The sequence below is a fragment of the Manduca sexta genome, chromosome 28, assembly GCF_014839805.1.
Source record: "Manduca sexta isolate Smith_Timp_Sample1 chromosome 28, JHU_Msex_v1.0, whole genome shotgun sequence".
Taxonomy (NCBI): Eukaryota; Metazoa; Arthropoda; class Insecta; order Lepidoptera; family Sphingidae; genus Manduca; species Manduca sexta.
The window spans coordinates 6,483,600-6,499,177 of NC_051142.1; the positions used below are offsets into that span (position 1 = coordinate 6,483,600).

The 15,578-nt window shown below is 34.0% G+C and overlaps 1 protein-coding gene across 8 annotated transcripts in view; it reads right to left on the reverse strand.

Annotated features, from left to right (window-relative positions):
- Positions 1 to 15,578, reverse strand: part of LOC115441861 (protein sickie) — a 181,183-nt gene that overhangs the window by 84,682 nt on the left and 80,923 nt on the right. For all 8 annotated transcript variants that reach the window (XM_037444928.1, XM_037444929.1, XM_037444927.1 and 5 more), the window contains one exon: positions 13,460 to 13,773. In XM_037444928.1, the coding sequence (XP_037300825.1) occupies positions 13,460 to 13,773 (314 nt within the window). The remainder of the gene's footprint in view (positions 1 to 13,459; positions 13,774 to 15,578) is intronic.

Consider the following 15,578-nt stretch of genomic DNA (forward strand, 5'->3'; position numbering starts at 1 on the left):
TCGAGGGTCGGCCTCGAAGCGTGGGAGACGCACATTATAATTCATATTATTAACTTTATTTTTGGTATCAAATGAAAGGACTGATATAATGAGACTCTGTAAATGAATACCTACTGTTGAAATATTACCCAAGAAAACCGTAAATAAAGGAATGTTTTTAGTTTTATCGGTGTTCATAATAAGCACGAGTACTTCAACTTAAATCCTATTATAATAAAAATCTAATCTAATAGATAATTAATCAGTCAGTGTCCAATATAATGTAAGTTCACTTTACTCATGTAAAAGGGGTTTTGTATTGAAATTTATTCCAGTGTTGCATTGCGGAGGACTGCATCGGTTTGCACGCCCACATACGGCCACTGGAACTGGTTTGGCTTGTAAATAATACACAGCTAGCATAGTACGTACTGACAATTTCTACAGAAATCACAAATTCCGATCAAAGGCTTACACCTCCTCTTTTATGTTAAACAGTCCTTTGTAGGCTTGCTTAGGATTTGTATTAATGTAAATTTATGTTATTTCACGTTAAGGTATAATGTAAATTTAAATGACAACTTATTGTAATTGTCATGGGATCTTTACACCCGTTTATTCCAGGGTCTGCACACAGATCTGTTGAACAGCGATACCGTCTTTTAAATGGAAATATGTCATATTTCATTGTTCTGATAGTTCATACGCGAACGCTTTGAGAGGATACGTAAGTTAAACTGCATATTAAATATGTACGTATCATTTTTTATTTGCAAAGCCGTCGATACTTTTGGAATTCAATTAAATTGTTTAGAAAATAGAAGCGCTACAACTTACAAGTCTTTGTTTGTTTACATAAAGTCCAAAATCGTTTCGTAACCGCGGGCGCGTGCCACGGAAACCGCAGTTTTACGATTATTTCACCTTTCCAAAACCGTCGTGCAGGAATATTTACTTACGAATGTTAGAACGCTTAAGTAGCAGTTTTATTGATTTTGTAAAACTTACAGAGATTTTGTTAAATATTCTTTCTAAATGCTAATAAATATGTATTGCATGTCTCATTAAACGCTTATAGTAACACCTACCTGTGGTGTAAATGATTGTAATATTGAAGAATTATGTCAGTTTAAATGTAAATTTAATCTGTAGTAATATTAAATATTATGGTTATAGCAAATGAAGAACAATAAACCTAAACAAGAAACTTAATGAAAATAGTTTCCTAATAGTCATGGCATTCATTTTATGAAACGACATCTAATGATATCGAAAGGTTAGCACTTAGAAGTTATATATAAAGTTGCATAAGATCATCTCATTCAATACTGCGTGACATCGCATTACAGAAACATCAAGTAATTCTATGAATTTTATTCATAACTAGCTATTGCTCGCGGCTTTCTCCGCGTGAAGGAGTTTTTCAGGATAAAAGTCCCGCTATATATATTTTCGCGGTATAGAAAGTCTAAACTAGTTAGTTTATAACCTTTCCAGGGGCTTAAACTATCTACATATGTATTCAATTTCATAAAAATCCGGTCAGTAGATTTTGAGAAAATCGATAACATACAGACAGACAGAATAGGGGACCTTGTCTTATAATACATATGTATAGATTGATAGTCCTGCCTTTCACCTTATGATCTTTTATTTCACTACTATAAGAATGTTACACGAAACTTATATCATCGGTTATCACTCGTATTAGGTTTATTCCAATGTAAAATCAAACACTGATACTAAACCAGTATGCTCGCAAAATTTTGAAACTGTCTCATGCAAATTTCAACATGTTCCCCTTCGTTATACGATACCGATGAAATACAGTCCGTAAATTTCACTACGCTGTTACGTCAAGATTTGAGGTTACGATGGCAAATGACGCCAACAAAGTTTCTGGCCGCTTTGTTTTCGTTCCATATTATAAACATTAGTGTTCATTCATCAGATCTGACGCCTTCGCCGTTCTCACATCCGCGCAACATAATTACATTATGAGTTCGTCGTAAATTGTTCAGAACTAGAGCCTAACCTGACACGCTGAACTCGGTGCTAGTACTTCTGCATTTATTGCCGTTGTTCAACGTTTATAGCCCTTGTAACAAGAACGTTATTGTGAAATCCACACATTTTACATACAAAGTGTTACAAATGTGTGTGTCTTTTTGGATTTTGTTACTTTTTCCTGAGTAAGCTTTTAGTAGTCGTATCGAATTAGATTAAAAGTTAACGTTTACAATGCGTGAGTAATGAACTAAATGTCCATGACAATGACTATTAATTTTTAACTGTACTTATTAGATACCGTGATGTTGAGTCAACTTTTATTACTTGATTGATATCAAAAACCCTAAAGAATTTTATCTACGATTGTATCATTGTTTGAGTTACGACTTTAATGTTTAATAACGTGGAATAAATAGCGGTTATTTCACAGATACCTTCACAAACAACTAATTGTAGGTATAAATAAACAATTTAATTCAGCTATTGAAATAATCTGCGGTGTCAATTTAATTTGCATGTATTGGAGTTAAGCGAGCAGTATCGGCCCCCGAGACCTGTCTAGGTGTTGTCGGCCCGTGGGCGGCAGACAGGACCAGATCCCCGCCGGCCGCCGCTCCTCGGCCTCGCCCGCGCCTCGAAATTGCAAAAACTAATGCAAATCTTATTACGATACTCGATTCAGCGCTAATGGGACAATGTTATTGGCCTGTGTTGTAATACCTTACAAAAATTTATTGGTTTATGAATACGCTTTAGTTCCGTCTTTGGAAATGCACTATGGTAATTTATTTAAAGAACCAATTAGGTACCAGCTGTTCCTTGCCCCCGTACTGACGTGAGGGTCCGAATATGAAATGCTCTTATAATTTACAAATGTGTAAATTATAAAGTAAAACAATTGGTATTGGTTACACAGAGAAATTAGTGACTGCATTCACATATATTCAAGCTGGTGTTAAGAAAGCACTGCAGACGTGATTCACGCGTGTAAACAAAACAACTAAACGCTCGAATTAACTCAAAATACTGGCATAAAACGTAAACATCAAAACCATCTCGTTGCGTCCACTTAAACATCTCAAATTATCTATAAATACACGGGAGCTTTGCACACCATAAACAATAATCCTTAACACGATTTGTCACAGAACTCGCGGCGCGGGCGCGTGAGCTGGCGCGGGAGCGTGCGTGTGCGCGTGCAACGGGCGCGCGAGGCGTGCACGCGCGACCATTGCGTCTGCACGACAGACGAACCCGGCGACTTTCGAGTTCGCTCGACAAAAGCGCAAGGGCCTTCGCCCCTTCCGAATCCGTGATCGCGCGGGATGCAGCAAATGCTAATACTGGTACATAGGGCTGTCCGCAGGCGAAAGGACGCGTGCGATAATATTGGCCCGTGTTTAGAATGTGCCTCACATTTTTTTATAGACCTTAGACTACTACGATTAACCTCGTTTACAATTTTCATTATGAATTAAATTGGCTTTTTGCATCATCTAATTTTCAACATAGTGCGTTCAAATTTGCGTTAGTATCCTATAAAGGTTTAAATAAAATAGGTATCTTTCAATAATTCAACCGAAATTAAAACACTTCGTAAAACTGACTACTTTGGTACTAAAACATCCGTGATATAAAACTACCTATCTCTTCATACACCACAGTTTTCAAGAAATCTATTTTTTGTAGGCACGTTTAACCTTTTTAATTGACGTATCAAAAAATAAGTTCCGTATTCATACGATAGTTTTTTTTCAAATACCCGCTTTTACAGTGCAACCCTATTCCAGATATGAAAACTGACGGCACGGGTGCCATCTGCGCCCGGGAGGGGTCTTTGCATTACCGGGATGACGTTATGCACTCCAAGAAGGGTTCGCGGCTTATCTCGTTAAATCACTCGATCTCTCGCGGTGAAATAATTTACACACAAGCCGGTAAACACCTTAGATAAGCAACGTTACTCCCGCCCCGGGCAACTGTACTCTGTCATTTAGAGCTGGGGGTTTTCGTGAAGTGTTTACTTTGAATAATTTTTAATAATATACCATGAGGATTTTATAGTATTGCTATACAATAAAATTCCTGTGCCTCTTTGTTTTCATCTTTTGCCTACGTACTAAAAGGAATGTTAAATTTAATTATGAAAATAGTCGTTCAAACTCAATGTTTTCATAGTTAAAATATTGTTGACAATAATAGCAATAAAATACCACCAATAAATAAAGCACCACCCTACATTAAGTAATAATAAATTCACAAGCAATCTTGTGATAAACGCAATCCGCAGAAGGTCGATTCCATGCAAATTTAATGAGGTGCAATTTCGTGTGATATATCACTTCCGATGCCTGATTATTTATAATATACCTCCTACGATACCGGCCCTGACATTTGGATAAATAATAAAATACTACGTGCTTGGATATCTCTTGCATAATCAATAAATATTCCACATTAATAGGGTGCGTATGAGGCGAAACCCCCGGTTGCGTCACTATGATTATACTCGTACATACTAATCAATAAACATCAATATCCATTACTATGCGAACTGTTTACTGCCACAACTATAACTTAATTTATTCATAGGGTGTCATGGAAAATTTAAATTTAAAATTGAGTATTTTATATTTATGTTGAAAAGAAGAGTTTTTTTTACCGTATACATTGTAATAAAATGAAAGTCATATACTTGTGTACCAAAATTAGATTATGTACTTATATACTATTATCTTAAATTGAAGAGTTTGTGTGTTTGTTTGTTTGACCGCGTTAATCTCAGTAACTACTGGTTCGAAGAGAAAAATTCTTTTAGTCTTGGATAGTAAATTTATTGAGGAATATATAATATCATGCTATAATCAATAAAAATGGAGCATCAATGAAAAATGTTGCAACACCGAGGTAAATTTATTTCTTTTGAGAGCGTACCCTGAGTCAACGGTCAAAATTACGCAACAATGATGCGAACGATGGAATTAAACGTCTTAAAAAGTTCCAAAAAATAATATAATAAAATACAAAATTCCCCGCCGTATTTGTTTGCCTGTCTGAATACGATAAAATCAAAAACTAGCAACGGATTTCGATGAAATTTAGTATGGAGATAGTTTGAGACCCTAGGAAGAACATAGGCTAGCTTCTATCCTGGGAAAATATATGGCGGTAATTTTTTCATTATGAATTAAAAATAAAAACACAATAAACAAAGACTTAATCAAAGCTACTTCCTTCGTAACACATTATTAATCATAGCCATATAAGAAAGGAATCTTCAAAAATAAAACGTAAAGAATTCTTAACATTCAAAGCTTACATATAAAAAGCAGCGAGATAGTTCACTGCCATGTTGCAAGAATTTGCTGCAATGCAGGCAAAGCTGAACAAACTTTGCAAGCATGAACAAATACGGCTGCGAAAATAAGAATGGGATGATATTTACAACACAGAATATGAGAGGGATTATGATATATGTTTCGAGAGACTAAAGGAAACAGACAAATTATTGTCTTCCATCAGATATAAACATGTTAGATCAGTTTTCCTACTTTTATTGTTGTTTGTAAACACGAAAACCTGAATGACGCTCTCAACCTTACCATAAACGTCTTCTATAATCTAAAAAAGCAATATAATATTATCACAATAATAAATCTCACTATAATATATTCTATCATGTCAACACTATCTTAAAGTAATTGCTGAGGCTTCAAATTGAAAAAAATAACGATTGTGTACCTATGACGGAATTCTCCTTTCGTTAAACCGGATTAAACTATTCGTGGATGTTCTAAAAGCATCCTGTGATTTATAATGGAAACGTGAGAAAATATGAATTATATTTTTAGATACTTTATTGATGGGCCTGAGGATCGTACGAGGGAGTGCTACGTTACTGGTTAAAGGCATCATTTTGTCATTTTATACGGAGTGATGCATCAATCATAGCTACATATTTAGGTACATTAACAATGATACACGATCTTTACATAATATTTGACGCTAAAATATGAATTACATTGAACCATATATTTATTCAATAGAAAGAAGAACCAGTACGGAATATATTAAAAATAGACATGTAAAATCGTTCCACCGCAAACTTGTGGAAATAAATCATGCATGGAAATCATGCCTCATATTTTACTCCATTGAGGCTTCGCCATAGATTTTGAAAATTAATCTTCATGGCTGGGATAAATTGCTTATGCATAACGGGTTTTGTTCATCGGTTATTGAACGTTATTTTCTGATATTTTTAAACCCTTCTGTAAAAAATACTAATATTTACTAGTTTTAAAATGACCACAAGCAAATACCTCGCCTACACTCGTCAAGCCATGAGCTTGACTATTTACCTAAGAGCTTGCCATTCAGTTTTTAACACGCACATGCAACGATTGCTTTACTGGATTAGAATTAATTAACTTCAGTTCCTTTAATGTTTAAACTGCCCAGGAATTCACAGTGAATAGTCTTCGTATAAGATAGTCAAATCACGACTCCATACTTCTTTAAAGACAATGGCATTAGATAGTTATGTCTTGCATTAATGTATCACGTTTTATCCACATATTTAGCTTTACCAGAAACCATTGTACTCATAACGCGTTATTTATGTATGGCAAATGCAATTTAATAAGTAAAATTTAGACAGTCCATCGACTCCGCTATGTACCGCCTTAAATGATCTTAAGAAGGAGAAATGGTCATGAGGCTGTTGTAGACGTTATCATAATAGAAAAATCACAAAAAATCGTCGACAACGTCGAATCCTTCATTGGAGACATGCGGCGTCGAAAACGTTTAGTTATGTGAATCATATAATATAAAGACAATATGTATTCATCGGCTTTATGACATATTTAGTCATTATTGAAACTTGCAATGTGAACAAAATAATTAATATAAATTTGATGCATCATTACTAACACAGCAAGCCGTTACAAAACATCATTTTAAAATTATTCTTAAATACATAACTTTACGTAGCTAATAAACAGTTAATAACAATTGCCGTCTGCAATTTATGCTCTAAAAATACCCAATTATTTTTAACTTGTAACAACCCTGGTATCACGTTGGCTACATGTTTGTGTATGCCATTAAGAAGTAGCAGCCCAAGTTGAATTATATTTGTTGACAGAATAGATAGATGGTGATGAGTGTTGTGAGCGGAACGTAAACAAAGTGACAGTACTCGTCTGCTGACCGCATTCGAGATCAGAGAACTTGGAACACCACTTTGATTTGTAATTTGTTAGTTATTACTGCTATTAATCATGGAAGCGGCGCTGAGTAGGCTGGGAACCATAGAATTTTGGATTTGATTCTGAAAACATATATTTTTTCTTTTTTGATCATTTCTTTAAAAAATATTTTAAGTGTTTATGATGTAGCACATGTTAGAAGGATTTTTTTGACGAAAAGATTCGTATAATGAATTTGATGTAATATTAGATTAGATTTTCTTTCAACAATATTGTTGTACGCGGCTCTATGCATTCATATTACACTAACGAATGCGTAATTACCATCATGTTTCTACCAAGTTTACAAAACTTGTGTAGTGTTTACACAAAATCATGGATAGTATAAGAACATTTCATTCATAAATGTGGAACGTAAACCGTTAGCAAAATAGAAGTAGTGGACGAGTTTAAACAATGTTATCATATTTGGAATAAAATGTCCTATAGTAAAGTATTCGTTTATAAGTTTACTAGGTAAAAACGTTTGTTTTTGTTTCAAAAATGAAATTTGTATTCTAATTCAAGCCGAAATGTTCCAATTTTGTTTAGCAGAATAGGTTCATTTGTTTAGGTAAAGAAAAAATATTTTTTCTTTACCATTCACTAGTTTAACATACCAGCTAATATTTCTAGAGCTTCTTTACGCGGATTACAATCGACTTACGGCCTACATTAGCGGTAAGCATTTGAACACCAAGCGCTTGTTGACAACTAAAGATATTCAATATCATCTTTTGACTTGCCACCTCCCGCCCTTGACTTCCGTAATTGGCTACTCAAACACCCCAACCCCAAGTAATTCTACACTTATCGCTCTCGAAGCTAAAACCATATTTAAAAGTAAGATGATAGTGTTAACTCAGCATTGATCTTATCCGCTTTTTTGCTGTTGCTAAGCTGATAATATCGAGATAAGAGTTTTTACATGTGAAGTGCTCTACAGCTAAGGTTCAAACATCCGTAGGGGATATAATTCAAGTTTAAGATTCTATACCGCAAACAAAAGTTGAGGATACCACTGTATTAAGTTCTGTTCTAAGTTCTTGCGGCCAACGAGTCTAAAACAAAGTTTCCAGCATGTACCATTGATTGACAATGTTTAAAACGCGGTATACATAAAAATCTATTCTTGACCATTGGCTGTACAGTGCATAATGTAGATTCTCAAGTACTAAGCATATCTATGGAAAATAAATTGTTTTCACACAAAGTACGTTAAAGCGACCATTGTCATTGTTAGCACGTAAAGCGAATAGCTCCCCAAGGACCCACTGCAATGGGAAGCATTATTATTTCTACGTGGAAACAGTCGATATAACAATAAACATATTTATAATATCTAATTAATGTTCGTCCTATTTAAAACAAAACCCGAACAAACCAAACACCGGAAAATATCAGAGGAATGCTGAAAACTTTAAGCGGAAAGTGGGCCGCCGAGATAACTGGAATAACTATTTTTATGCAGGGTTTTATTCTTACAAAGAAACTTTTTAATTTGTTGTTCTAATGAAGTGTCTGTTTCGTCACCTTGAATGGCAGCCAATAGTTTTGATTCAGTTACATTAATATTAAATTTATATTCATGATTAATGATTAAAATTTCAGTTATAAGAATGTTTATTTCAAGTACATGTGCATCCAATAACACATTTAAAAGCTCACTCATTTATGCTTGACTAACCGCCATTTTTAACAAACTATCCTAATCGCTTTTTTCGATCTATCGCAAAAATGGACCAATCAGAAGATAGTTTTTTTTACAAATGAGTTATATTGATTGATTAATTATCGGAATCGGATTGAAGATTGAAATTGAGATTGTTAATTGAAAAAGGCTATAATATAAGACAATGACACAAGTCAACTTATAGTTCTCAGCGTTTATTTATATCCCACGGTATGATGAGGGGGTAATCTATGCCCATATCGGGCATAAATGCCAATTCGAACATGCACATATGGTACATTTATTGGCTTATTATTTATGGCTTGAACATAAAACCGATAACACCTTACAGACAAAATACAGTAAGACTAAACCAATGAAAAGACTTTATAAGCCACAAAATAATTACTTGTTATAAGTTATTTTGATATTACGCAAACTGCATCGTATTACGTTAATTTCCAAAACAGCCAGCTTCGTATCACTGAACCATATATAATGAGGGTATTATTTTGCACATCATTACAATAATTATAAGCATTACTGGGAGCCATTGGCGTCGAAGCGGACGTGTCTGCCTCAGTTCCAAAGAAGGCATCACCCGGTAAGGAAAGTGGCTGCATTGTATTTAACGTTCATCGCCGGTTGTTCACCTTATGAAAAACTTGAAGAATTCTAAAATCTGGACTGGTTTCGGCTGGACGCTTTGGACAAAGTTAGATCCGAATATGGTTCGGAATTTTATTCGACAGTCCAAAATTGTTTTATGTATATAAAAATTAGCTATAACTAATATTATTTATCGAAATACACATCAACCAAAACGGCAACGCTTTAGTTTCAAAGGTCGAGAGTAATTGTATTTCTGTTATTATAGTTGAATGTTATTATACAACTTAGGGACATTTGCTTAAAGATTGTAATTTTAATAGACGGATCTAAAATAACCAAACAATACCACAGTTTGTAATATAAACAATGAAATCCAAAATAAATATAAACACGTTCACAATAAAAGTAAATCATAAACGTGTCTATTCCAACTGTTTACATAAAACCTCAGCTGGCGCCAAAGTCAGTCTAAAAAGGGTTTTTAGTTGTTTTTTCCGAGAGCACGCGTTGCTCGTGCATGCGGCAAGACAAGAAATGACAAACAATAGCTTGTTAGCCTTTTGTCGTGAGTCAAGTTCGGGACTTTTGACGTGACATCCTTGTATTGTTCGCGTAATCAGGGAAGCATTGACCCAATGTCGAGAGGAGTCAAGCGCCATACAACACCTGAACATTGTGTGTAAAAATGACGGTATATTATGGGTTGTCATCGTCGCTTATACAAGATACAACACCGCAAATATATATTTTTTTACTGAACAGGGTAATTTAAACCATGTAAACTCCTTAATTATGTATCTATTTGTTTGTATTTTATGACCTTTGATGCAATGGATTATGGTAAGATTCTATCAAACTGGTAAACAAAGTTGATGATATAACAAATATCTAAGTACATAAAAATATGGCAAAAAATTGTTGGGCTAAGAGTCATTGACATCGAAAAACGTAATATTAGGCCAAGTTGGTTTAATCCTGAACACAAAAAGACAATATTTCGTAACCTAAACTTTGTGAAGAGATTAATGAACATTGATTCAGAAAAAGTTGCTTTGCAAACGTTAGTAGAAAATCAAGTTCCTATCTATATGATATACAAAACTATATTATTCATAATATGTGGGTACTTGCGTAGTCAAACCAGAGGATGCAAAATATAAGTGTAAGTAGACTTAAGTACAACTGTATGCTCATTGGTAACAATCCAAATACTTCATTCTAACAGTCGCAAGTTCACAGAACACTCGCTTTGTTTACTAACATAGAATATGAGTAAGGTGTGAGTGTTCTCGGCACGTAGCCAGTAGAGGGCGCTTACCGAAATAGACTTGTCACTGGGCGGTCGGCGCGCGAGTTATTGCACGCGCGGTAGGCATTTCCGATCTTCCGACACACGACTACGACGTAATAATTCACGTCCACAACTTGTCATTTTATGATTTTCTTTCTAAATTAGGAATTTATTTTTATGAGTGAGAATAGCTTCACGTCATCTCCGTCATTAACCTGTTCGTCTCGTCGGTTATACAGATCACAGAATTTAAATAACAGAAATAAACAAACGGCTTGGCGAGCGTAACAATGTTTTCTTTGAATAACAGTGGTTCTAATACAGCCTTAGTTACTAAGAAAACGTGCAGCTTTTTATTAGTTAGAATTTTGAAATCATTCCGATGCTTCCAGAGACTACTAACTACAAAACTATGGAAAAAATAAGTTTAAAATCTTTTTCGAACGAGGTGATAGAGCGCAATGATATTCTCTTAGATTTTCTATAGATTCAATTGTTAACTATGTCGGATATAATACAAACAAACGTATTATTTGTCAAAATATACTTAATTAATAAGAAGAGCTAACCAATTTAGTTTAATATAATTATTAACATAGAATTAAGTACGGCCACAAAAAATAAACGGACATATTTGTACTATATAAGTGCATATATAATATTAACCGGTAATCTAAATTGAGTCCATCTGTATATTTTGATAAATTAAAACGTACCAACACAGGTACTGTGATTTAATCTGAAAGTATTGGAAATATCAATCAGAAAAGCTTACCCGAAGTGGAATAAACTCGGGTATTTATATCCGTAAGTTAGGGTTGCCAACGGCAAAGTTTCGGGAGTCCAACGCAAATAATTTAAAAGTTGGAATCGAAACTCAGCTCGTTTTTACTGCCCACTTCAATTAAGTTAAGTAATGGGAGTTTGTCCACGTGAGGACGCTGTGACATTCGAAGAGTTTTAAGAATTAAGAGTAAGCTAATAACCTATTAGAATAATTAAAGCTTAAAGTAATGCGTAATAATCTTAAGCAATGTATGTTATAAAGTAAAGTTCCCCACCGCGCCTGTCTGTCTGTCTGAACGCTATAAACTTAAAAACTACCGAATGGATTTTGATGAAATTCGATATGGAGATAGTTTGGAGACCTTGGGAAGGATATAAGTTACTTTTTATTCCGAAAAATCTCTATCACGTAGGCGAAGCCGCAAGCAAAAGCTAGTATTCAATATGTTGCTAGACTAGGCTCATTTAATCAAACACCGTAAAGTATAATGACTATCTGTGAATTTAAAATATAGAAGGACCTACTAATATTATGTTCATTATTTTATTCGCATGTTAAAAAAAACCTTCTTTCTATAAATGTTCAAGATTTGTAAACTGATTTTCAAATGATTTACGAAACCACGTACAAAGGCATTTAGATATTATGTTATAAAATTAAAGTAGGTAAACATTAACACAAACTCACTTATTCGTTGGAATGGGGCCTTCGCATGCCTAGAAAGAATTCATCGAATTGGCTAAAACTAATTTGTTCCACTCTCGGGTGGCACTTTACTAACATAATTAACATTAAATACCAGTATAACATTGTTGCGTGGGTATGTTTTTAGATTTAAATTGGATTTGAAAAAAGAATACTTTGATAACATTCCATTTATTTAGCCAACTAAATAATTTTGATACTTTTTATTTTTTATTTATTAAGTTGTTACCTTTTATCTACTTCCCAATTTTGGGTATAAGATTCTCTCATAAATCATGCTATGCATCTTCTCACGGCCTCGAGGCAGCCAGCGAAATATGGTACCTTAATCGCTTTAACTAAATAACACGGTTCTTGTGTCGACCCTTATACGGTCGATTGTTCGGCCGGTCGCCGCTGCAACTCGTTGAGAAATCGTTCCGAGCCGAAGTTTGTACATTCCCTCATTATAAATGAACTAATATTACTTTAGACTCGTTTAAAATTAGATTTACTGGAGTCTTTGCTTAAGTTCTGTGTTTGTTTTCTTCCAGTCATGAAAGATCCTATTAATTTGTGTTTAGTTTTTCTTTTGACATGTTCAAAGACCAACGAGTGAATTATTGGCATGAGCAACAGCATTTATTAATTTTATTTTAAAAAGGCAGGTATTATATTAGACGTGGTAGGGGTCAACTTTACCTATTATTAGTAATTAATTATAACTGGAATGTATTTAAAAAATCAAGTTGTATTTATGTAAGTTTTTGTGTCAGTGGTGTAAAACAATTACATTTCAATGTAGGTAGATTCTTTACTATAGATACTAACACACGAAGTTCTTTGTATGCATCAATAACTTAATGTTTTAATTTATTTTGTTCAACTATAATGTTTTGGAAATAAAAGTTTTAATAATGTCCAATTATTCGCTACGTAAATTTATTTACTAATTTAAGAGGTAAGGGAAATAAATCTGTATTACCACTGTAAAACAATTTTATTGTTACAGCGCCATCTTCATTTCATTAGATTACATTATACATGGCGCCATCTAGTAGCCACTAGCGACTAGAAAGGTTAGTTTTGTGAATAAAACATAAATACAGTCCAGGATGGTTTCTAAACATTATTAGCGAATGAAATTTGTAAGAAATATATTTAAAACTTACCTATTTGCAGTCAACGTCGTCATTTCGACGTTGTTTCCACAGGCTGTTATAATTTCATCGCAGCTGCTGCCCCCTGTTGCTCGTTGTAAGGAACTTAATGAAACGTCTTCGTTTGAGTTTTTTCCAACGCTCGCAGCATTGCCGGTAGATGGCACTATTCTCTGTTTTGACGCTTGTTTATGTCTACTTAGCGCGAAAAATAAAGCTAACACTGCTTTTAACTTCGCATCCCGGATATCTACAGCTGTAACTTGTTCTAATCCTTGGACTTTTTGTGCGTGAAGGAAATCCAAACAGCATTGAACATTCTCCAACTGAAAACAAGAGAAAAAAATATAAGGTTGAAATTTAGGATTCTTATTTTACTTCTTATTAATTAAAATCCTTTGTTGGATTTTCGTAACTTTGATAGAAACGTCAGTTATAAAACAAGGTAATCTAAATACTTATGACATGAGCTTGTTTATCCATAAGAAGATGCCAATAAATTTATTGAAACTACCTACTTTATACCCTCTCAACTCCATACTGCAAAAATATGCAATATTATAATAAATATTTTAGGAAAATAACATGGATTTTAGAAATGAATAAGCAATTAATTGTTATGAATCTTTTCCAGCACTCGGCATACCACCATAAATTGTGATATATAAAAAATTTAAGCTATAAAGTGTAGTTAAGTACCTATTAGGAAATAAAGAGGTCTGTGTTTGGTGTGTGGTGGTTATTTAAATTTTTGTTTCTTTCAATCATTTTAAATTACTGTTTCTCCACCATGACCATCATCACGTTTCACTAACACCTACTTGTTGAGACTATTCTTATGAGCCCAAACAAATTTTATTATCAGCTGTAAGTTGACGAGCAGTTGGATATCCCGCGGACTACATGATGCTGCATCATCAGCTCAAGGTATGTCTTAGTAATTCCATCGAAATAATAGTATACCAAATTTCAAATCAATTCGACCGGTGAAAATAGGATAAGAGCTGATGATCTTTAAACTCCCGAACTAATTATTCTCGATCACAACAGCTTTCAAACAAAAAAGACGCATCAAAATAGGTCCATATGTTTAGGAGTTATGGTGCCACGGACAGACAAGCCTACAGATACACAAATACACCCCTTAAACTTATAGAACCCTTTTTTGGGTCGGAGGTGAACAAAATATCTTATCTAAGTATGTTTTGGTTTTAACATATTTGTAATTAAATAATATCTATGTATCATTCAATTAAAGGCTGATGGATCTAGTCATAAATCAATTTTTATTACGAACATAATTCTCATGTTAGTATAATATTATTAGTTTTATATCATTAAGAATATCATTCAAGCCATAAAATTATGTACATCAATTCCATGATGAAATCATAATAAACTAGTAGAGGTCGCGTGTCGTGATAAATAAACACATCACACAACTGTTTCTGTTTTTAATGCAAATATTTTTGAAGTATTAAAAATACCGCCCGCGCATACAAGGTACGTTACCCAATGCAAAAACTGCATAAGGTGCATGGGTACGCGCGGAGATTATTAATTTTTAATAACACGACACTTTTTACGTGCCTTGTTGGTTGCTATTGTCATGCGCACGCGCTTCCCGGCTCACGCGACGAGTGTGCGAAATGAGTTTATCGTTTTATATCCAGACCTTGGAGTTAGTTCGGTATTTGAATACGTGCACTTATTTTATGTCAATGTTTCGTCGGTGCGCGAGATAGATACGCTGGAACAATAGTCTTATTTTGCATGATGGTACTTGTTCATTTACCACTCTATGTGGCGCCTAAATGTAAAGGTAAGGTACGTATGGCAAATAAATCTTTATCGACAGACTGGAAGTACTAAATAGTGTATTTAATTATGTTATTATCCGGTGTATGTGCCTAAGTTATCGTTGCTATGAATGCTAATGTGATGTTTTATGGAAATCACCTTTACATAAGATAACATTTACACTACCTAAAACGACTATGAATTAATCAGATCATTTGCCATTTTACATCGAATACACATTTTTTTTTTGTGGTAATGATTTCTTGAGATTTTTTACATAATATGTATTACCAACTTATGTATTTATAGTTATAAAAATGCTTTTACTAGC